The sequence below is a fragment of the Diabrotica undecimpunctata genome, chromosome 2 (genome assembly GCF_040954645.1).
Source record: "Diabrotica undecimpunctata isolate CICGRU chromosome 2, icDiaUnde3, whole genome shotgun sequence".
NCBI classification, from domain to species: Eukaryota; Metazoa; Arthropoda; class Insecta; order Coleoptera; family Chrysomelidae; genus Diabrotica; species Diabrotica undecimpunctata.
Window position 1 is genome coordinate 1,817,249 of NC_092804.1, and position 25,304 is coordinate 1,842,552.

The 25,304-nt window shown below is 36.1% G+C and overlaps 2 protein-coding genes across 3 annotated transcripts in view; one reads left to right on the top strand and one right to left on the bottom strand.

The window, feature by feature from the left end:
• CalpC (calpain C) overlaps window positions 1-1,315 on the top strand; it is an 81,234-nt gene extending 79,919 nt beyond the window's left edge. For both annotated transcript variants that reach the window (XM_072521182.1, XM_072521183.1), the window contains exons 10-11: window positions 1,093-1,151; window positions 1,208-1,315. In XM_072521182.1, coding sequence (XP_072377283.1) covers window positions 1,093-1,151; window positions 1,208-1,234 — 86 coding nt within the window. In that variant the 3' untranslated portion in view covers window positions 1,235-1,315. The remainder of the gene's footprint in view (window positions 1-1,092; window positions 1,152-1,207) is intronic.
• Window positions 1,316-1,399: 84 nt separating this feature from the next.
• Window positions 1,400-25,290, bottom strand: LOC140434041 (uncharacterized). Its single transcript, XM_072522032.1, has 14 exons — window positions 25,109-25,290; window positions 24,757-25,053; window positions 22,821-23,058; window positions 21,696-21,985; window positions 19,567-19,668; window positions 18,604-18,625; window positions 17,184-17,508; window positions 16,244-16,826; window positions 11,342-11,473; window positions 10,155-10,361; window positions 9,871-10,089; window positions 3,339-3,482; window positions 2,164-2,729; window positions 1,400-1,770 (listed from the first exon to the last, which is right to left on the bottom strand). Exons 1-14 carry the CDS (start codon window positions 25,112-25,114, stop codon window positions 1,485-1,487), a joined length of 3,417 nt encoding a protein of 1,138 aa, XP_072378133.1. The 5' UTR covers window positions 25,115-25,290; the 3' UTR covers window positions 1,400-1,484.
• Between the last annotated feature and the right edge of the window lie 14 nt (window positions 25,291-25,304).

Genomic DNA, 25,304 nt, shown 5'->3' on the forward strand with positions numbered 1-25,304 from the left:
GTAAGTATATTTGTTCTTACTGTATCTCTTAAGAATATAGATAAACATAACATGTTGCAGATTCTTCTTCTTCTTCTTCCTTCTTGTATGTAGGCTTTAAAGCCTGTTTCTTCTTCAATATTAGCCTCCTAAATTGTTTAAATTATCGCACCATCTTTTTCTTGGTCTGCCAATACTTTTTCGTCGATTTGGTGAGTTATCTCATGCTATTCGTAGTATTCTAACCTCTGCTATTCTACCTATGTGTTCGTTCCACTTCTGTTTCCGTTTTGTCACCCATCTATTTATGTCTTCTATATTGCATGCTCTTCTTTTGTTTTCGCTTCTCTCCCTATTCAACAGACTTTTCCCTGATATTCGTTGGAGTATTTTCATCTCTGTTATTTCTAGTGGTCGTCTAGTTTTAGATGTGTCAGGTCTTCTCTCCGCCGTGTATGTTAATATAGGTCTAATGGCTGCTTTATAGATTCTTGTTTTTCTGTCTTTTTTTCTGTCTTGTCTTAGGTGTTTGCTCTTTAAGATTGTGTGATTAAAAGATCCCTCCACTTTATAAATTTTCTTCTATGTTGCAGATTGATGGCGTTAATTATTTGTTTTCTTTCTTTTTTTTAAGTTTTTTCTTTTTCTTTGTTTTTATCTTGTTTTCATTCTTAGTTCTTTAATTTTTTCTTTCTTTTTTTTTTACTTTATTCGAGATAAGATTCCACTTTGACTTCTTCAAGTTAATAGATGCATAAAAAAAGTTAAGAATTACTCTGGATTGTTATCACTGCTCGTGAGGGGATCATACGCATTCCTGAGCTAGATCAATGGAGGTTTATTGCACAATTGAAGTTTTCTTTATTTGTATACTTTTTTTTATTAATTTTCTCTTTCTTTCTTCACTTTTTTTTTAATGCAGATATTGCTGATAAATTTAAAGTGTAAATAAAAAAAGTATTTTCAAAGTTATCATGGCTTGCCTGGGAAGGGGGTATTTTCAGGATAGATGTAATTTCCATTAGGCTTGTATCGATTGATGTATCTACTCCATAATCTTAGTTTTCCATAAGATGTTTTAATTGTTAGTAAACATATTTGTTTCTCTTTTAGACATTTTTGAATCAAAAGATCCCCTTCAAAATGGCAGCATAAAACTAAACCTGGCAGAAGTAAGTTAATATTGTCATAAATTTAAACAATTACTAAGACATTTTTTCTTTTTTAGTGGCTCAAATCATCTCTAACTTGTTAAAATATTGTTTACTGTAAATTGTATGTGAATAGTTAGATTTTTATAAGAATAATTTTATTAAAATAAATTATTTTATGTTAAGTTATTTTTTCTTCTCTATCCACAGTTTCCTTATTCCTTTTGTTGTGATATTTTTATTAAATATTCTTAACTCTAATAAAAATTAACGTTTTAAACTTGTATAAAAAGGTATTATTGTGGTATATTAAATATTTTTTCATAAAATGAATAAAACACAAAAAATATTTTGTTAATAAATGGGATTGCAATCACAAGGATCCTTATTATCGGTAGATCTGTATCTAGAACCCTTTTCACCGACACCAAAAGTATCTCCGTACGAGTTTTTAAGGAAATTGACATGACCCTGTAGATTCCGTATTCTCATTTGGGCGTCTTCGAAGTTCTCGTTCAGATTGTTGATTTGAGACTGCATCTTTTGCCTGATTTCGTCTCTGTCGCTTTGAGCTGCTTTGGCTTGGGCTCTGCTTTGGGCCAGTTGGCGCTCTAAGTCACCGATTTGTTTTTGCATTGATCTAAAATTGTAGAAAAAAAAATTTAATCGTTTAAATCACAGTACTAGATAAAAAACAAAATAAGGAAATACAGAAAAGGGTCGAAAATTATACACGTGGAAAACAGAGAGTAGATAATTATACTGAGAAAGAAATAACTGAAACAGTCAATAGAATTTGAGTCGGTAAATCGAAGACAGTATTAGGCACTCTCGATATTTTTGTATCCTTGTAACTCAGGTAAAATCTCAGCAATACGGATATGCCCTTACACAACATAGGTGGAGGAGTCATATGTCTACATGTAGACAGAAAATGTCAATTAGAAGAAGAAAATATGTACTACTAGATATATACTAGAAAATAAATCTACAAAAATGAAAGAGTTAGTGATCAAAAATTAAATTGTCTTACCTTCTAACAATCTCGCATCGATCCTTTATCCTCGACACCTGCCTTGCAGTTTCTTCTCTTAGAGACTGAACCTGCGACTCCAGTTGTATAATTTCATGCAAACGTTCATCGGCCAGTTTTTCATATTCGTCACATTTCTCCGCGAATTTTTCTAAATCATTAACCAAAGACGCATTAACTTGTTGCAACTCCGCCAACTGCTCCTCCAGTTCTTTCACTCTAGCTTCCAATATCGATTTTGCATCTTGACCCATTTGTTGATCGCTCTTAACGTCGTCTATTTCTGACGTCATGGCTGCAATCTTGTCCTTATATAATTTCAATTCTCTAGCTATCGCTTCGTTATTTCGTTCTGCTAAAAGGTGCATCTGTTGAGCTTCTTGCAGTTTGATTTGGGTTGCTTTTAAGATGTCAGGTAAAGGCATTAATTCTTGGACTTTTTCTGAAAACTGTATTTTCACCCGGTGGATTTCCAGATTAACTTGTTCACTGATTCTTTGATTCTCTATTTCCATTAGATCTATCTGTCTCCTCTGTTCTTCTACTTGCTGTTGAGCTTCTAAGTACTGGAAATAAGTTTAGTTAAATTTAGGAAATAAATTATCTGCTAAAATTAAATTATTATTTCAAAGTGTAACTAAAAAAGTATATCATTTTACCAATCCGTAAAGTAAATATCTAATAGCAATGTTGACAAAAAATATCCAAAACAGATGAGAATTACTACTACATGGAATATCAGTTTGCTTAATTCAAGGGACCAAGAAATAACCCAAGTGCTGAAAGAGAAACAAATAGACATTTGCGCTCTACATGAAACAAAAAAAGGAAAAGGACAATTAGGTAAATACATACTAATCTACAGTGGAGTAGCTAAAGAAAACATTGTCAAAGATGTAGTCTTACTAATATACCAAAAGTAACAAAATCACATCAAAGAGTATCAATACATATCAGAAAGGATTGCAGTAAAGATAAGAATGGAGAAGTAAGATCTCGGAGTATACGGCCTAGAAAATAACGAGCCCCAAACAACAAGTGAAACGTTTTATGACGAATTACAACAAAAAGTAGACCAACTAAGATGATAATATTGGGGGATTTTAACGCTCGAACAGGCAATCAAGTAATACCCGGCACTTCTAATGAAAAAAGGGCATATTGTAAGCACTTACCTTGTTTCTGTAATCGTCTAGTTGCTTCTGCTGATCTTCTACCAACAATCTCAGCTCATCTAGCTCATCCTGCGCTTCTCTAAATCTTTGTTTCGTTACTGCCAATTGTTGTTCTATCTCTATAAACTGTTCTTTACTTACTTCCTGAAAATAATTGTTATTTATATTATACACTCAGATGCAAAAAAAAAACGCAAAGGAGAAAATTTTGGTCAAATTCAAATTATTTCATATATATATATATATATATATATATATATATATATATATATATATATATATATATATATATATATATATTGTAGCGTGATTAAATAAAACGAGCGGTTCGAATTTATATACATATATTTATTTATAAGTTTACAGTTCGGTACTCTCTTATCGACTAACTCTACTTCTAACACTGTTACCTATATATACTACAGTTACTGTATCGAGAATATTCTGGCGTTGTCCCACCTCTAATTCACCTACGTGACCGGTTATTCTCTCTCGCACTCGATACGCCGCGAACTTTCGAGAGTATTAGAGATGCAATGCAACCGTTACCTGGGCCATGCCAAAAGTATGTTCGTAACACTGCTCCCCTCTTAAATCTGATCGTCCCGATCAGCAACTCCGGTAGGCACAGCATGGCGGAATCTACAGGACTCTCCAGCTCTGCATGAACCCTTTAGAAAGAAATAACAGTCTACTGACTTTGAAGGATACGATCCCATCGGGTTAATGCAACACACAGTAATTCGTACGCCGGTGTCTCGGAAGATCACTTCAAGCATGCTTCTGACAATCTTCCAGTCCAGATTATCTAGTGCATGGCCTATCTTGGGTAAGGCCAAATTCTTGATGTCGTAATTGCACACAATTTTCTTCAAATTAGTTAGAGCACGCCATATATCCTCGTAGCTTGCCCTGTCTGTATAAGACTTCCTGGTCACCATATACAGCAAAGATCGGGAACCATCTTCTAATCTCAGTACTCTTCCAACTTTAGGCTGCTGGTTTTTTAACTCGTCCAAACGACCGAATTTCTTATAAAATACGGATGAGATTCCTTTAGTCATCTCAAGATCTTGGGCAACACAGTGGGCTAGAGAGACGTTATGCGGAACACTAAAAAGATCCTGCTGAACTTCTGTGGTCACGCCGAATCTAGCACTCTTTCTCTCTGCGTAATTTGACATAAATTCATTAAAGCTTGGTCGCCGGTCATCTTTGATCTCATGTTGAAGGGTTCGTGCTTCTTCTGTTTCATTTGAGCCAGCATATGGTGCAAGACGATTTATGTGAACTACTTTTGGTTTACCTTTCGGCAACTTCTTAATTCGGTATATTACGTCATTTATTTTCTTTTTAATTTCATATGGACCTTCCCATTGTCTTTGCAGTTTGGGAGACAAGCCTCGACGACGTTGTGGATTATAAAGCCAAACAAGATCGCCTACTTCATAGCTTTCACTCTTACATCGAGAATCATATTGATCTTTCATTCTGTCACTGGCTATCTGGATGTGTTGTCGGGCAAGTTCATGAATGTTGTTCATTCTTAACTTCAGGCGGTCGACATAATCTTCGCTTGCAACATGTTCTTCGGAAGGTCTGCAGCCAAACTCTAGGTCGCAGGGTAAACGAACTTCACGACCTAACATCAGGCAGGTTGGAGTCTGGCCTGTAGTTTCATTCACGGCCGAGCGGTAGGCCATTAGGAATAAATGAATGTGCTGGTCCCAATCTCTTTGATGTTCTGATACAACTTTGGACAGGTGTTTACCCATTGTTCGGTTCATTCTCTCGACCATTCCATCTGATTGAGGATGCAGGGGTGTCGTTCTGGTCTTATTGACACCAATCAATTTACAAACGTTTTGGAAAAGGGTTGACTCGAAATTTCGCCCTTGGTCGGAGTGGATCTCCAAAGGAATACCAAATCGGCTAAAGAATTCTTTAACAAGTACCTCTGCAACGGTAGCAGCTTCTTGATTTGGTATCGCATAGGCCTCAGTCCATTTCGTAAAATAATCCATGGCTACCAGGATATATTTATTTCCATCATTTGTCTCTGGAAGTGGACCTGCAATGTCGATTGCTACTCTTTCCATAGGACTACCAACATTGTACTGTCTCATGGGTGCCCTCTTTTTACCAGCTGGACCATTACTGGTTGCACACAGTTCACATTTCCGGCACCATCTTCTTACATCATCTTTACAGTTCACCCAATAGAACCGTTCTCGAACCTTTTGCAGAGTCTTCGTGATACCAAAGTGTCCACCTGATGCACCGTCATGCAACTGACGCAATACTTCTGACACTTTACTTTTAGGTACAATCAACTGAAGCTTAGTTTCTGTACCATCATCGTTCTCAAAGGTTCTATACAGAAGATCATCTTTCAGCACTAGGCAATTCCATTGGCTCCAGTAACACTTGACTTCTGGACTACATGCACTAATGTCTTGCCAAGAAGGTCTCTCACTTCGACGCATCCAATCCAATACTCTTTTTATACATGGATCATCTGCTTGAGCGTCTTGTAGCTGTTGAGGCTGCCATTGCTCATTAATGACGGTGGTTCGTCTCACGGGGCAAAGTCGTTCTTCTAATTTAAGACAGTGATTACAATTTGCACTGCACGGCCGTCTCGAAAGGGCATCAGCATTTGAATGAACTCTGCCAGCCCTGTGTTCGATCTCGTAATCATATTCTTGTAATCGTTCTAACCATCTTGCCATCTGGCCCTCTGGATTACGAAATTGTAGGAGCCATTTTAGAGCAGCGTGATCCGTGCGAAGAAGAAACTTTCTGCCATACAAGTATTTATGGAAATGCTCACAAGCCTTCACTACGCCTAGCAATTCTCTTCTGGTAACGCAATAGTTTCTTTCTGGTTTTGACAAGACTTTGCTAAAGTAAGCGATGACTTTCTCCTGTCCATCTTGGATTTGGGAAAGAACAGCTCCTATTGCACTGTTGCTTGCATCGGTGTCCAACACAAATTTTCCTGCCTGTCTAGGGTAGCTTAAAATCGGTGCGCTGATCAGAGCCATTTGTAAGTGTTCAAAAGCTCTTTGACACTCTTCGCTCCATGTATATTCTTTGCCTTCTTCTGTCAACTTTGTTAATGGCTTGGAGATATTGGCAAATCCTTTGACAAAACGGCGGTAATATGTACATAGGCCAAGAAAACTTCTAATTTCGTGTTTATCTCTTGGTACTGGCCAATCCTTAATCGCTGCAAGTTTTTCAGGATCAGCTGTTACACCATTACTTGCTACAATATGTCCCAAGTACTTCACTTCTCGTCGAAACAAGTGACATTTCTTCGGACTCAACTTCAGATTCGCTGCCCGCAATCGTTGAAAGACTTCTGTTAGATTATTGGCATGTTCATCGAAGGATCTTCCAACTACAATTACATCATCCAAATAAACCAGGCATGTTTTCCATGTTAGACCTCTTAAAACTGCATCCATTAATCTTTCAAATGTGGCCGGGGCATTACATAAACCAAAGGGCATAACTGTGAACTGCCAAAGCCCTGATCCTATCGAGAATGCGGTTTTTTCACGATCAGCTGGCTCCATGTCTACTTGCCAATATCCACTTTTCAGATCGAGTGTGGAGAACCAACGAGAACCAGAAAGTGTATCCAAAGTATCGTCTATTCTGGGCAAAGGATAACTATCTTTTTTAGTTACTGCATTGAGCTGTCGGTAGTCAATACAAAAACGTGTTGAACCATCTTTCTTCTTTACTAGGACTACTGGTGATGTCCATGGACTGTTTGATGGTTCAATTACCCCTTGTTTGTTCATATCTTTGATGATGTCTTCGGCTTCATCTCTTTTCGAAAATGGAAGTCGTCTAGGTTGTTGTCTGATTGGCTGAGCGTCTCCGGTATTAATTTTATGCTTTACTATGCTTGTTTTGCCATTATCCTTCTTATCCATGGCAAAAACATCTTGAAATTCTATCAGCATAGACTTCACTTTTTTTGTTCGTTCATCATCAAGGTCTTGGCACGTTTTAATCATCGTCTCAACAAGCTCCTTTGGATACTTAGATTTCGACGGTTTCTCATTAGTATTAATGGAACAAATCGAAGCCACGGGAACACACTGTCCGATCAAAGTTCTTTTACTTAACTTAATAGCATTTCCCTTTAAATTCATAACTCTTACAGGGACGACATCTCGAATTCTCACCAAAGCTTTTGCCGTTAGGAACTCGGCATTATTCACATCTTCGACCATCCTTAAACTTCCCTCTCGGCAGTTACCATCAGGTCTGGTCATCAAAATTTTCTCACTATTACCGGGTATTGTTACGTCACAAGTAGTTATTAAGCTGATAACGTCTTCTTTGTCTTCATGAAACGGCAACTCTTCACCACTGATCTCGAGAACTCCATCTTTGACATTCAATACAGCCCCAACTTTCCTTAGTAAATCCATCCCCAATATGAACTCATCGGAGATCTCTGCAATTAATACTGTATGTTTCACTGTGGTCTGGCCAATGGATACTGACATATTAGCCTCGCCATATGTATTAATTATCTCACCAGTTGCTGTTCTAAGCTTTACTGTTGCAGGCAATAATTTAAGATGGCCTCGTACTACTTCTGGCCGTGCAATAGTTCTCGTTGCACCTGTATCTACCAAAAACGATCTACATTTATTATTGATACGACCCTCTATGTACAAGCTATGAATTCCACCTGAGGACGTAATGTTCACAGTTACTATGGGGGCTGTGTTTCTCGAGGTCGGCAGTTGCCCCTTGTTGTCGACCCGTTCTAGTTTTCCGACTGTTGTATCATTTTCTTGCAATTACGGCGAATATGACCTACGTCACCGCAATTCCAACATCTGGGCTCGCGTCTCTTCGGCATCGTGTTACGAACTACTTTTCGTACCATTTCTTCCAGACGTTCATCGTTTGGTTCGTCGCCTTCTTCAATGGTTCTTACTCGATGACTCCGTGAAGTTTGACTGGCTGTTTCATGTTCCAAGGCAATAGCGAGCGCTTCATCTAGAACTTTTGGTCTTGCTAGTCGTAAAGCTTTCTGTAATTCACTTTCTTTTAACCCATTGACGAAGGTATCTACAGCAATTTCTTCTAAAATGTTGTCTGGTACCTCCGGATAAGCCAGCCGCACTATACGAGCAACATCTGCTTCAAACTCTTGCAAATTTTCACTTGCTCGTTGAATTCTACTTCTTAGTTGCGCCTTGTAGACTTGTTGTAGATGGGCATCTCCGTAACGTTTGTCTAGTCGAGTGAACAAGGTCTGGTAACATTTTTCTTGACCCTTAGGAATCGATCTTAGGATATCTGCAGCATCACCTCGTAAAGCAGCAGTCAAGGAAACAGCTTTTTCTTGTTCTGTCCAATGATTGGCTGTCGCAATAGCTTCAAATTGTCTAAGGTATATGGACCAAGAAGACTTTCCATCAAATGGTGGCAATTTGAATCTCATATTATGTGTCGTTTCGTCTCTGGGTAATTCTTCTTTCACTACCGGATCTAAGGCTATTGTATTAACTGGTGGTAGTACTTTTGTATTAGTTATCATGCTCTCTAACTGTTTGATCTTCTCTTCTACTTTATCAAATGTTTTAGAAACTTCTTCAAATTTTTCATTGTTCTTTTTAGAAGTTTCTTCCATCATTTGAGAAACATTTTCAAATTTCTCGTCGAATCTTCGAGATACATTTTCGAATTTCTCATCGAATCTTTTGGAAACGTTCTCTAATTTATCATCATTTTTTTTAGACGATTCTTCTATCATTTGAGACGTTTCATTGAATCTTTCGTCATTCTTTCGAGAAGATTCTTCTATCATTTGAGACGTTTCATCGAATCTTTTGGAAACAGTCTCGAATTTTCCATCAATTATTTTAGTTAAAACGGCTTCGTCTGCTGACTGGAACTGGAATGTCTCTGGGTCTTCTCCATTCTTGTTGAGAACAGTCTTCAGTCGTTCTTGGAGTGTCTTCTTGGACCCACTGCAGTCTTCATCGCGTTCTTCTAGCTGCTCACGCAACTGTTTTACTGAAAGTTCTACTAGCAGCATCTTTGGTCAGGCACACACGTACTTTTTAAATGTTCTTTTATATAAAGATCACTACGCGGATGTTCCCGACGAGTAATACTTTTCAAGTTCAAAAGTCTTTTTCAAAAGTCACTGCTGAATTTATTTGCAAATCTCACACCGTAACACCAACTGTAGCGTGATTAAATAAAACGAGCGGTTCGAATTTATATACATATATTTATTTATAAGTTTACAGTTCGGTACTCTCTTATCGACTAACTCTACTTCTAACACTGTTACCTATATATACTACAGTTACTGTATCGAGAATATTCTGGCGTTGTCCCACCTCTAATTCACCTACGTGACCGGTTATTCTCTCTCGCACTCGATACGCCGCGAACTTTCGAGAGTATTAGATATGCAATGCAACCGTTACCTGGGCCATGCCAAAAGTATGTTCGTAACAATATATATATATATTTGTCATACCTTGGGTCCTTTAAGATTGCCTTTGAGTCTCTTAATCTCTAATTCCAGATCGCGTACTTGTTTCTCCGCATCTTTCTTTGCATCTTCAGCTTGTCGTGTCCTATCTTTCAATTTTTCGTTGTCAGTTCTGAGACCGGCGACTTCTGTGAGTTTACTTTTAAAATCATCTTGCAGTCTTTTGTACTGTTCTCGTAGTTCTCGGAGCTGGACTTCACACGGCTGCAATAGTAATCATAGTGTTAATAAAATGTAAGGAATTATTTACATCTAGTGTTAGTACTTACTGGTCCACATGATACTGGTGGTGGATTACATGGATTACATGGAGGAATTGGGGAACATGGTGTAGGAGGACATGTTGGAAGGCTACAGGGAGGAGGTGAGCAAAACATCTTCCTGTGCTGTTCTAGATGTTCTCGTTCTTTTTGGACAGCTACCAGTTCTTGGTGCATCTCCTTCACTTCAGCTTCCATATCGTATAATTGTTGTTCCTATAATAATATTAAGAATACTAAATGCTTGATATAGAGCAATAAATTTGCTTATAATTTTATTTCATTTAAAAATTCTTAATATCACAGATTTATTGATAGAGCTAATAATTAAAAGATAATGTAACGAATACCACATTTGGAAATACCAGTGAACAGAAATGATCAAACCCATCTGAATGGTAAACATTCTAGTATCTAGTTCACGTTGACGATAGAAACTGGTTCACCATTACGGTTTCTCGGCATTCTCATCGCTAAAAGTCAATCCCAAGGATTCCATTACTCTGTTTACCAAAAATCCACCCATACCAATGTAATTGCATCTCAATTTCCATCACCGGCCTTCACAAACTAATTCATAATTCAGTCATTAATACCTTTGTTTTTAGATCAATAGGCCCTTGCAGCAATTATTTAAGGAGATCCAATGAGATCTCTTCCTTTAACGGACCTAATGCAAAACAGTTATCACGAGAATCGTATCAATAGAAGCATCCACAGGAATTAATCTTCCTCTCAACCACAATTGAAGGACTCGGATCCCTATGACACGAAAGCTTTTATTTCTTATATCAAAGGTGTTACTGCCAAAATCGACATGACTGTCAACAAAATCAAAGAAAATAAGGATAATATTTACGCCACAACAAAAACTTTCATCTCTTGTCCGATTAATCAAAGACAACATTATAAATCAATACGGAATTTATAAAATTCCTTGTGCAAACTGCCCACGATCTTACAGGGCATAAGAAATAGTATCTAGCAACGTTATATTTCCATCCATTTCCGTTCGCAATCCTGATACAATTGCACCTCTAGGCCAACATATTCGTACAGGTTAAAACGATAACCGTTTATATAAACCAGGAATTACCAGATAAGCCATAGAGATCGGAAAACATCCGAATTGTCTCAATAAAAAGCTAATTATACCAAGATAAATATCTAAAAGTTATAATATTAACAGTATTTACCAGGAACTGCGTATTTTCTGAATATTCTTGAAGGCGGGATTCTATTTCTGTTGGACATATTCCACGACCTTTTCCGCACGACATTCCTGTTGGTTGATCTTTTGCGCCTTGAGTTTGTGGACGAGACGTAGACTAGAACAAAATAAATAAAATACAATTAAAGAATACTGTCAGTTTTATATTATAGAGTAATGGTATGGGAATACAGATGGTATGATTGGGGTTTAGTAGAAGAAGTATATTTATTATACATATAAAAAATGTACTTATATAAAAACATTTTGAATAGTAATGGGGATATAATAAATCATTTTTTGTCACTCCTCTCTTAATATCAGTTTCTGAACTGGGTTCGTTAACTATAACAATTTGTGCTCTTTGATTTCAGTAAAGGTTAGTTATTATTGTTAAGGAACTGTCTACATTTTTTATTTAGAATTTGGACCAAATTGTCATGTCTTACTTTGTTAAATGCTTTTTTAAAATCAACGTAACATACGTGCACATCCACATGTATATCTAAGCATGTTTGAGTTATCATGTTAAAAGCAAATAATGCCTTTCTGGTTCCTAATCCGGTTCTAAACCCAAACTGAGTATCATCTATTCCTTCTTGCTTTTTTTTATATATGCAACCATGTATTACCTTCAAAGCCAATTTAATGATATTTTTCTACATTCACTGCAGAGAGCAACCAATGTTTGCCATTTTTGCTGCTTTTTTAATGTCATTTAAATTTTTCTTCTACTTATATTTTGAATTGATCTATTCTGTTCACTTTAAAAAACTTATTAATGTATTTTGTCCATTTCTTTAGTTTTTTTTAGTATTTAACAGAAGTCTAACATTGAGGATTAAAAATATTCACTGCAAATCTTCCCTTGAAAAATCAATTTAACTGCCATTGTAATTTTTTAATATTAATTATAAGAATAAAGATTATCAATTTATTACCCTGTATATACTAGCTTATGCTCCAGAATATCCAGCCATATGCTCCTACGACTACCCACTCGGATGAAAAAATTGAAGATGTTTATGAGGACCTAGGAATAGTGTTACATGCTACACCAACATTACATAATAATTAGGGGCGATTTAAGGCGAAAAAGAAATAAGCGAGGGCAAAGACTACTTAACTTCTAAAAGATAAACTCTTTTTTCGATAAAAAGCCACAACGTAAATGGACATGGATAAGCTCAAGTGGTAGTGTCAAAAATCATAAATTTTATCATAATGAAAAGAAAATAAAATATGAAAGACATCGAAGTGCGTAACAAATTTTCAATAAGAAGCTACCGCAGATTAATTCGAGTAAAGATGCGATTAAATGGCAAATTGGAAAGAACCGAGATGATCATAAAAACACAAAAGAAGAATGGATTCCCCCAGAAAACAACTACCAAGAGAAAATATGGAATAAGCAAATAATGGCATAATGAATGCACTAAAAGAAACGGAAAGGGAGGGCTGCCATACCGTCTTGAAGCATAAAGAAAAACTAAGCCAAAATACCACAAAGCAACTACACAACAATAAAGAAATTAAATAAAGATACCCGCCGATTAATTTAAAGAGACATAAGAGAAATCTGGCTCTATGGAGCGCCAGATGTTGGGTGTCTCTCAGAGAGACCGAATCCCAAACAAAGAAATATGTCGTGGAACAAAAACAACAGTCGCTATCAAAAAAATCGCGTCACTACAATGGAATTGGATAGGATATGTACCCAGATTATCAGACAACCTATGCACAAAATGCATTATCGAGTGAGTGCCAATACAAAAAGCTCTACGGAGCAGAAGAACTGACGACCTGAAGTAGTAACTGGATGGAAGCAATACAAGACAGAGACAGATGGAAAGAGCTAAAGGAGAACTATGTCTAGCAGTGGACGCGTACAAGTTGATGATGATGATGACATACTAGCAGAAAATTATTTCTATAATATATAGGTTGAATATATAAATAGTATTACCTGTATATAAGTATTCCAAAATATTTTTTTCGGAAAAGCTTTTAAAAATTTGTTTCAAAAAGTTTTCTGTTTCCTCTCTTCTATTTATTCCATATGAAAGCGATAATTGAGTGTGTAAAATACCGAAAATTTTGTATGGTTACATCAATTGAAATTTTGAGTTTCAGAACATTTTAGAACAATAATTTGATGAAATGTTTTGACATTTTTTTGAAATGACACTTATTGAGTTTATATTTTAATGTACGTCAATAAGACTTTTGTTCATGTTTTGTTGACCAATCAAAAACCGGTACCTACTATATTTATATATTTATATTACAATTTAGGAGAATGGTCCGGGGTTCGAATCCCACCGCCGGCAAGAACATCTAGACATTTTAAAGATGTCTATAGGCCCCAGGTCGACTCAGCCTGAATAAAAATGAGTACCTTGGGTAAAACCAGGGGTAATAATAGACGGTTGAAGCGTAGCATTGGCCATGTTACCTTCCTTGTATACCGTAGGCCCTAGATATAGCAGACTACCCTGCTATACTCCCAAAGCCGCGACAGCGGTATAAAACGGGAGACTATTATATATATTTAGGAGAACATTACAAAAAACATCAAAATCATTTAGGAGCGTTAATTAGCTCTCGTCCGTAAAATAAATCTGCACGTGGCTTCTGGTTAACGCTAAATGAGCTAGAATAAGCAGACAGTGAAACTATCTAAGGATCTCTTGGTCAATACACAACCGCAAACATAAACGCCAAGCATTAAATACTGTAGTATACCGAGAAAAAAACTAAATAGAATATAAGAAAAATATAAAGAATTTTAAGAACACCTACAAGAAAAACAAAATAACGAGCGGGAAAGGATTACGACACAGGATTCAACAATTGAAAATTACAGTTATTAAAAATCCATAATGTTTACAATCGTCTGCAAACTAGTGATATTACGTAACAATTTTGAGAGTTTAATCACATCTTGAAAATCTAGATACTAAAAAATCCGATCCGGTAAAATATCTAGACCATCTAGAGCTTTTTCTTTGAATACAATCAGAAAAATGCAAAAATTAGTATACCTAAATAATAAAATTATGTACTTTTGGAATCACCACTGAATGCCGAAAGATCGAAGGCGTTTAAAGATGTCTTCAATATCTTTAAATGCAGTATCTGTATCTAGATTAAATTTATTATCAAAAGACCTGCAAATGATTAAAAAAGTTACGAGAAGGGCCTCAATCCAACGAAGAAGAAAAAACAGAACGAGACGAATCACAAAAATAAAACAGTGGAAAGAGCAATGCGGAAACATGAAGGAATGGAGAGAAAAAACGAAATCAAATACACGGACACACAATAAATTGTAATAAAAAAAGATAGAAAGAGGACTAGTCTACATCCAAATAGTATTTTTGTGAGTCACGCAACCCCAATGAAATTAAATATTCTGGGAATAAAAGAAATGCGTTGGTCAGGTTCAGAAACAGAAAATATCGGAGAACATCGCGTTTACTATTCTGGAACAGATAACGGCAAACATGAGTTAGGTGTCGCTATTATATTGACAAAAAAAGAGATAAAATCTGTTGATAACTTTATCCTAATCTCAGCAAGAGTGATGCTCATACAACTAAAAGCAAGACAAATCGACATCAATATAATTTAAGTGTATGCACCTACAACAGAAGGAACAGAAGAAAAGGTAGAAGAACTATATTATAGCATAAATCAAGTCGTGAAAAGGTTAAAAAATCAAAATCCAACCATTGTGATGGGTGACTTGAACGCCAAAGTTGGGGCCAGCAAAACATCATCTGCAATTGAATCATTTAGACTAGGAAACCGGAACGATTGGGTTTTGCGGATAAAAATCAATTAGTAATAATGAAAACCTGGTTTAAGCTACACCCAAGGAAACTGTACACCTGGAAATCTCCACAGGATTATGTGGGAAAGATACTTCAGGCTTTTGAGCTACGGTTATACAGAAGTATCCTGCAGATACCAGACAAAGTCACCAATGAAGAAGTATTACGGAGGATAAACACAACCACAGATTTGGTCAACATCGTGAAGGGCTGTAAGCTGCACTACTTGGGACATACAATGAGAAATCAAGGCAGATATGAGCTACTCCAATGCATTTTGCAGGGTAAAATTGAAGGAAAAAGGGCCCCAGAACGAAGAAGAATATCCTGACTTGCTAACCTGAGAGCATGGTATAGAAAGACCTCAACACAACTATAAATAGCTATAAATAGGTACATCTAAGGATTAGCCAATTGAGCCTTATTTATTATTCTCTCCCAATACCAAATAAAGTTTAATCCGCCCAAAATAGTTTCGTGCTGTTTTGATAAACATGTTAAGAATCTTTTTTTTTTTTAATAAAAATCCTTTATAAAATAGTATATAAAAACCCAGTCGGGCTATGTTAAATAGACAAAACGTTTTCGGAATAAATATTCCATCATCAGTGTCCTAAAAAAGTATTTAACACTTAATTAAAAAGAACATGAATGAAATACTTGGTTAAATACACGTTCTTTTTAATTAAGTAAGTGGTTAAGTAAGTAAGTGGTTAAATACTTTTTTAGGACACTGATGATGGAATATTTATTCCGAAAACGTTTTGTCTATTTAACATAGCCCGACTGGGTTTGTATATACCTTTTTATAAAGGATTTTATTAAAAAAATTTTAATATATGGTATACAACCGCCTACAGGAACTTAGTTTCCTTGTGGATGTTAAGAATCATTACGTGTGTTCTAAATAAATAATATCCAATATTATTTATTTTATTAACCTAACCTAACATGCTTGTTTACAACAAACAGTACGCAAAAATGACTGATACTAACGCATGCACAGCAAAAGATTGTGATGAAGAGGCCTATACCAAATAAAATTTACATACCCTGGGTGATTCAAATTCACCATAATCCATCGGACCTTCCATTGGTGGAAATGGAGATCTTGTCCTTTGTGGAGCTTGTTGCATCATATTTACTTGTTGGACCATCGGAACCGGCGGCATCATTTGCATCGGCATTTGCATCTGCATCTGCATTTGAGGCGACATCGGCATCTGCATTTGAGGCGTCATCGGCATCTGCTGTGCTCGTTGTAGTGCTCGCGGTTGGTGACACTCGCACGTATTTTCCTGTTGCGGTACCATTTGTGGTGCCATCTGAGGCTGCATCATTGAAGACATCATCTGGAAAGGCATTTGCGGCGGCAATTGTTGCTGCCTCATTCCCAGAAGCTCTAAATCTGCTCTTTGATAGTGCTGCGTCATTTCCAAAAGGTCTTGATCTGTTCCTTGGTCAGTGGTCTCGCAAGTACATATATCTGGTCTTCGAGATGATTTTGCTGAAGATGGTCGTTTTTTGCGGTCAGATTTGGATTTGATCTTGCTACCGTCGCAAATTAGTATTTTGGGCATCTGCTGTTCTGTAGTTCCGCATACTACGACTTTTGGTAAGATGTCTTCTTTGTGGCTAAAAAATGATTTGTTTAAAACAAAAATCTACTTTCAATATTAGGTCAGGTCTAAAAGATTCCTATTTAAAAAAAATTCCTAGCTTAGAGTTCAATCAACTATTAAAGAACAAACAGTAAGATATTGTTTTATTACTTTTACTATAGTCAGTAATGCTTAATGATCTTTTAGCGAATCTTAAAAGAGAAGGTCTTCTAGTTAAGTTTAAATATGATTTTATTATAGTGATCTTGCCAACGCTATAAATAATATTAAAAAAATGTAGCTTTTAAACAAATAATTGCTTAATTCAGAAGTGTAAATCTTTTGTTCTTCAAGATTTATGTAGAAATATACTACAAACAATTACATTTACCTCAACGACGACTTAAAGAGTCCCACGTTTTCAAACAGATCAGACCGTGCGATCAGCTCCTGGATTCTTTTAGTTCTTTGCTCGAAAATGGTCATCTGTTTCTTCAATTCCATATTCATCTTCTCGAGTTCTTTGGCTTCCTTTTCCGTCATTGTTTCTTTCTTAGATAAGATCGTGACTTGTTCTTTCAATTTGCTTATTATGTTGGCTGTTTGAATTGCCTGTCGTTCTGCATCTTCTAGTTCTTTTAACACGGCGTGGTCTGTTGCTTCGTTGTACTTGATTTCTTGAGGTTTTTGAGCGTCTTTGGCGTCTTCTTCCGTTTCTATAAATGTATGTAAAAAATATACCAAAGGTAAAAATTACATTCAAATATTGCTTATATGTCTATCTTAATTGTTGCCGGTTGTTCAGTAGTTTCTGAGGTATTAAATTAAGTGAAAAAACAGATATATAAAGTACAACCATAACAATGATAATTTATAAAATGAATGAATTTAAGTAAAAGAGCAACGAAAGAAAATATTAGAATGAATTTAGACAACTTGTTAAAGATGAAAAGGAAAGGAGAAAGTAGTAGAGATAAAATAAAATAAACGAAAAAATCGAGAAGAATGTTTTAAAAAGCTCAATAAATAGCAAACAGGGAAAGTTCTGACAATGATGTCAAGGCAAAGACAAGTAATATGAATGTCAATAAGAAAAAACCTCTGAAACAAAACCTCTAAAAATTGGTACTTAAAATCGCTTAAAAAGAATTCAGAGCATTCTATAAGAAAGAACATCAACAGAAAAGAATTCAAGGCAACCACAAGACAATGCAGTCAGAAGTCAGAAATAAATGGCGACCTATTAACAACAAGGAAAGAAAATGTATTAAATAGACGGGTGGAATACTTTAAGAAGGCACTTGATATAGAGGAAGAAGTAGAAAACCTGGAAGACGAAAGAGATGAGGTAAGGGGAATAGATGAGAGGGAAGAGGAACCACCAACGATTCTTGAAGTTAAAGATGCAGTTAACAAACTAGCCGGAAACAAATCACCCAGAATAGATATTCTCCTAGCTGAATTATATAACGAAGGCGGCCACGATACATTAATGACATTACAGTAGCTTATAAAAGAAATATGGACACAGAAATCACTTTTCAATGATTGGAATATTGGAATACTTTGCACCATTCACAAAAAAGGAGATATCTTTAAACGCTCTAACCACAGAGGAATTACGCTTCTAAATGCAGCGTATAAAATATTTTACACAGATTGAGACAAGCTATACCAACTTTATAAAAATAAAACGAGGAACACAGCACATAGTAGCGCTATATCATGTTACCTCAAGGAGACTAGTACCTAACCTCACCTAACCTAACCAATAAACTAAAGGTAAAATACTAAATGACTGGTAGACTTACTTTCTATTTCTTCGTCGCCTTCCTAAAAAAATATTATTTAATTAAGTTAATAATATTGTAAGAAGAAAAATAAAAATAAGTAATAAAATTCAATTGTTGACTTAACTTAAAGTATATAAAACTTTGTAAAATCATTAGAAACGAGTTAATAAATAATAAAGAATAACAAAATCTTCTACATATATAACAACAAAAGAAACTACAGTGCAAGTCAGCAGCGCAAGCGCAAGAAATCTTAGAAGCCCCATCCTTTAGTGTTGTGTCTTCATGTTTTTTTTAATGCGATAGTTTAGAAGGTTTTCAATCTTGGACTTTAATACTACTTCCCCTTTTACTACTTGCTCCCGTAATAATAAACAATTTTGGGATTCTATCAGCCTTCGTTCTAACGATATGGCCGTTACATCTTAGACTATACCATTTAACATCGGTCGTTACTGCCGTTCTTTATCTATGCATTTCTATAACTTCGATATGTCCTCGTTCCCCAATGATCTTTTTCCATTTTCTCTCAATAAGTAGTTTTCGCACTCTGCTAATTAACTTAACCACCATAGCTCATTATGGATGAAATATTATAAATATTGGAAGTATAGATCACCATCTTCAACGTCAAGTCTACTACTGAACATGGATAACCAATAAACTGCTCCGTTTGGCTTCGTCTTGAGTTGTTCTAATCTAATGTCTCCCTACCCTTTTTATATCGTTACAACGTGACTATAAGATTTATAGACGATTTAATATGCTGATGCTTTTGGGCTGACTTCTAGTTTTATAGTTGCTGTTATTATGTCCCTCAGAGTCCCTGGAATTTTAAGGCAAGCAAGTATTTGAACCTTATTTGATATGAGGAGGGTACCCAAATCCTTGTGGCATTGGAGCACAAATTAGACAAACTTTTTAATATTAATGATAGAGCGAAAAGTGGGAGAAAAGATAATTAAACAAAAATATAATTACCTCTAAAGTTTCCAGTATTTTTTGGTTTTCATCTGCAACTTCCGCCAACTCTTTGGAAGCTCTTTCTATCATTGCCTCCACTTCTTTCAATTCATCATCTTCCTATGAAAAAAAAAATAAAAATATATATATTATATAAAAAAAACTATTAAGATTATTATATTATTGCTTTTCCTTTATGCTGTCGAAGTAATTGCTTCTCTCCTTCTAACCGCTTTTTTTCAGCGCGCCTCCTTTCAATGCGGCAAATATCCTGGACGACTTCTCTCGCGATTGTGCTGATTGTATCCCAAGCTGCGTTCGATGAAAGCATTTCTCCTACTATGGTCTCTGGTCAAGTTTTCTGTTTGATAACTACTTCTATAGTATTAGGCAGCAAGTTGAAAAGATGAGACATGGAGAACACGTGCTCCTCATCTTCACTGACCCCAGCAAGGACAGGCACTTTGGAGAATCGGCATGTTTAAAAGGATACAAATATGCTCAAAAGCAGCCATGTCCTGAGAACATCTGCGTTAGATAGTAGCTGACCTCACCATGTTTGAGATTCAGCTAAATATTCACCTGTGGTATACGACAATCCGTCCACCAGCACGTTGTTGTCGAATCCAACCGTAATTGCCATCGACGCATGCTGTTTTGCCATTTTCTACCTGTGCTACGAATAACGGACCTTACTGAAAAAGGCTCCTACGAGACAATGCAATGTTGGAAGTCCGATTGAAAAAATAGCCTTGGATATTACTGGGTCATTTCGAGAAAGTGAAAATGGAGGCAAGTATAAGTGTAAATGTTGGTCGTAATGCATTACTTCACGAAGTGGGTCGAGATCTATGCAATTTCAGGCCAAAAGGCAGCATTTGTTGCAGATGTGTTTATATCAACCGATTTGGAGTGCCTGGATGGGATGGTAGAGCGGATGAATAAGACAGTTAGCAAATATTTGACAAAAATGGTGTTCAATTATCAGCGAGACTGGGACCAATACCCTCAATTCTTCGCAATGATCTTTAGATCCGCTGTTAATGAATCAACGGGACAAATACTAGCAAAAGTGCTATTCGGATGCGAGATTCGACTACCTTGTGATCTAGAGTTTGGATGTCGACCTAAAGAAGATGTAGCTAGTGAAGATTACGTAAACGAGTTGCGAAGAATAATGGACGAGTTAAGGAATTCATGGAGGTACCGGTAAAGCGAGACATGGTGTTACCACTAAAGAAAATCAAGCTCTACTCACACGTCCAGATGACTACTCACTGGTCCATACCATCTCGGCCAGTATTAAAGATACATCAGGGTTGGAATGCGGCTTTCGTAGGAAGTTTGTTCGAGTTACTGAACTTCAATGCCAACTGCCAACTCCCGAAAAAGCTTTGAAACTTTAAGATTCATCACGGTATCTTTTCTATCTGATAACAAACTGCATTTCCCATGACCAACCTACCTACCAATATGTATGATAAGCATTACTTCAATTGAGAGAGCATGTACTGGAGTCCAACGTGCAAAAGTTAGCCATGCCAAAGCTAGTGTGCCGTCAATTAGATTGGAGGGTGGTCCAAAATATGGTCGAGGAGATCTTTTGTAGTCTATTGCAATCCGTATAGTTACAGGTGCGAAGGAAAAACCGTCCCTTGTCACTTTTATACAACTGAGAGTTGTTTCCAGCCGCTGATACCAGCCATCTACTTCCAGTCTCGATAAAGTTCCAGAAGGAACCATCTTTTAAGGAGTGAGCAATGTTATATTCGCCGCCAGCTACCGATCTGTACCCTTCCCGAAGATTCGAGCGTCGACAGGTATATTCCAAACCCTTCGCCGCTAATGGTGAAGGCTTCAAAGCTGGTTCTGATGAATCGAGAAGTGACTATCAAATATAAAATAAACCGGTCCACTTTCTTCTAGCAAAATTGAATGAACTCTAGGTTAACGGAACTTAATATAAATACAGAAATAATTTAGATTCAAGCAGTCAATATTATAAATTCGTTATTATAAGTCTCAAATAAATTATTGTGTCAAGCCAGTTGTAAATAAATAATATAACTTAAAGTAGTTGCATTTTAGTGTTAATGAAAAGTGTACAGAAATTTAATTATAAAGACAATAACTTAGACGTTACTTACATCATCAGCAAATCCTGCAAATTCTTCACCACCACCACCAGTGTAATCACTTTCATCAAATTCTTCACCTGCGTTTTCTGCCTCTCCTATTTTCTCTTCCATGTCTGCTCCTTCTCCCTCTCCTTCTTCTTCCCCCTCCTTTTCCCTATCGTCTTCTACCATAACATTCATGGCTGTTTTAAGTAATATATCCAAACGATCGTTGAGTTTATCGATATCTTGTAGGGATGTTTTATCTTTACGTGCATCCGCAGCGTTGTCGTCTTCTTCTAAAGTTTCCTCGACTTTTTCTATGGAAATTAAAAATAAAAGAAATATTAAAACAAAAATAAAGCACTTAGGAAAATGAAGGACCATAAATCACCGAAAAGAGATGATATTACAATCGAAACCAACCGCATCCATTGAGGTTATACTATTATATAAATTATTATTTATTATATAAATTTATTTGTACAAGAAAGCAAATAGGGAAACTCATCAATAACCGTTTCCGCTAATCTAGAACCATACAAACATATTAACAATCTACAAAGGAAAAATCCTCGGCAAAACCTTTTCTACGTCTAAAATGGTCAATATTGCTATAAAAACCCTTAAGGAAAGAGTTTGTTTTTCTCTTCAAGCTAAAAAGAAATATATCATGGCTAATTACATAGTTGATACGGTAACAGTTGCAACATTTATCAAAAAATATTGCCACTGCCACTGGATGGTCGATACTAATGAGGAGAGGAGAAGCTGGAGGATCATTCAAGGTAGCGTCAACCTCTCATCGTCGTCATCGGGACCTACAAAACCAAATTAAGAAGAAAAAAGAAAGTTAAAGTAGCAAGTCAAACTTGCAGTTACCGACAAAAAGCAAAACCTGTAAGGAAAATAACAAATGTCAAAAAAGCATCAACAACAATGAAGAAATGACAAAGACTAAGAAAGTTGAAAATAAATCAGTACTTACAACTGCGTCGTGATTAAGCGTAGACGTCAAAGTAAAAAACTAATAAAAGCGAGGAAATCAAATTTAAAAAGTCCTATCAAAGCAAGTTATTGTGTTCCTTGTGTCATGCAAACTCATATAGTATAGTTTTATTTGTTAAGTCAATTAACAGTCTCTACAATACTTACCTAAAGGATGGGTTTGGAAGTCACTATGTTGAGACAAAAAATTATTATCTCCGGTTGAAAAGTCCGGGGTTACGCCACTGTCTGATCCACTTTCCGAATAATTATTGATATTAGTTAGAAAAAGTTCCTTTACGGAAAATTCTTCTGACTTTTTCGGTTTGACTTCTTTATGTGGAAATTCTAAGATCTTCCTGGGTTTTAAAATAGTCCTTCTAGATCTTGTGCGTCTGTTGAAAGTCTAAAAGTATGATCTAGATTGGGTAGGGGAAATAAAATTCTTGACAACTCGATTGTATCAATAACTGTAATTTTAGATAAGGAAATTGGTAGTTAAGGTAGAAAAAATTATTATCATATAAAGCTTTTCGCTTTATTTCGAATACGGTCCTAGCAGAGAAATAAACTAAACACACACTCACACAATTTATACAAACCCTAGCTCCGAGTGACATGTGTGTTTCAATGGATCAGTGGGACCCACATGTCTGAAGATCAAACCGATCACACTCCTTAATGGAGCGGTACCTATCTGACCCCCAAGCTATAACTGGGGTTGACTGCTATTTTCCATGCCTCAAGTTCGTTGAGTGCTCTTTCTAGATGTCTGCTAGCTAGATCTGGGTTTATACTGCTAGCAGCTATCGCTGTATCGTCTGCGTACAGGTTTAGCATTGAATTGGGTTCAGATGATTTGTCTGCCGTATATATGGTGTATAAGTATGGCGACAGCACCGCCCCCTGTGGTACATTAGCTTCCATAGTCCCGACTTTGAACAAGGTTGGCCCTATCCGAACTCTGAACCTTCTGTCGGCTAGGTATGACAAGAGGAGACGGGTCATCGCCTCGCATTTAACCATACTGGCTCATTTTATACAGCAGGCCTTCGTGCCATACTCTGTCGAAAGCTTTACTGATATGTAAAAAGGCTGCTGCTGTATATTTCTTTTCATTGAATCCTTTTTTGATATGAGTGATATGATATAAAACCAAACTGTACTTTCGGTATTGTTCTGATTGCTTCTGATTCTTTTTTCAGTCTAGTTAGTATGATTCTGCTTGGTTTTCCGATCATTATTACGTGGGCTTCCTTCCATCTGTCAGGAAAGTATCTTAGTCTTAGGATGTTGTTAATTATATTCACTATGTATACTATTGTCTTTGCTGGCAGATTTTTTAGAGCTGTGTTTATAATGTTGTCCGGTCCTGGAGCTTTTTTGACGTTGGTACACTTGATCAGTTGTCTTCAGGGGAGGTGTGAATAATACCTATGTTACCCTTTCTTCTTTTTGGATTCCTATATCTTCTTTCTACTTGTTCTGTGAAGTCTTAATCTTCATCAGGATGATAGTTCTTCAAAAATCCTCTTTCTAGCGTATTTTTCATTACTTTCGCTTTGTCTGTTTCTGTGTACACTATTCTATTTTCTAAATGTAGGGGTAGAATAGGTTTCTTGGCTTTTCTTAGTATTTTTGATAGCTTCCTGAACGTGGATTTGCTTTTCTCTTCTCATTGCTGTTTCTCTTAACCTTTCTTTTATTGTGGGTGTTTCTTCTTCCTTGGTGGAAGGCATCAGAAGAACACGTCGGAAACCATAACAAAATATAATATACTATTACTTATATTTTGAGATAATTAACTTTATAAGAAAAAAAAAAAGGCAAAATGAAGATGTGAAAAAAAAATAACTTTTACAGTTATACATTCAAAAAAAATTTAAGAATTATGAAGTAAATGAAGTAGCAATAGAATGTGAAATTACGGTGTACGATTACCATCTTATCATTGTGAACTTAACCGAAATTAAATATGTTGGGCTCAAACGAATGAAGATATGTCGCTAGAAACCATACCACATGTAAACTTGAAACTATGTTTCTACTTAAATTCTAATCATTGATTTATCAAATTTGATAGACCACTAAAACGAAAACATACCTGGCTAACACTCTCAAAAGATGCGGTAGATCTCACCAAATTTGTCAACTGAAGATCTCGAATCAAATTAAACGGTTCACGTCTCAGACTCTGTTTGAAATAGGAATCTGCGTTCCCAGTGTTACCATACGACTGCTTCCCTAGAAAATTACTATACGCCCGCAAAAAATTTATATTCTTTTGTATCAACGGGTTACTAGAAATTTTTCTGCTCGAGCGAAAATCTAGGGGACTGTAATTATCTAGAGACTGTCTTTTCAGGAGATTCTTCTCCGATACTGAAAATTTCTGTTTGCTCTGAAAAAAATTAATATACCAATAAATGTCAAATAGTTGTCAAATTAAGTTTTACCTTCATATTTGATGAAATACGTTGGGTAGAATCTTTGAATGAGTGTGTCTATATTTCTTCGGCCGCAGCGATGGTGAAATATATTACCAAAAGAATAAATATATATGAAAACATATAGTTGCACGTGAAAAATATGATTTTGAAATCGATACTCGCCGGTTGTCAAGGTTTTAATATTATATTAATTAATTGAATA

Bases quoted from the DNA above. Each gene is read 5' to 3' on its own strand.
- LOC140434041 (XM_072522032.1), bottom strand. The intron at 17,509-18,603 runs GTAAGTCTACCA...ATACATTTATAG, and splicing joins AGGCGACGAAGAAATAGAAA to AAACGGAAGAAGACGCCAAA. The intron at 16,827-17,183 runs GTAAATGTAATT...ATCATTTTTTAG, and splicing joins CTCTTTAAGTCGTCGTTGAG to CCACAAAGAAGACATCTTAC.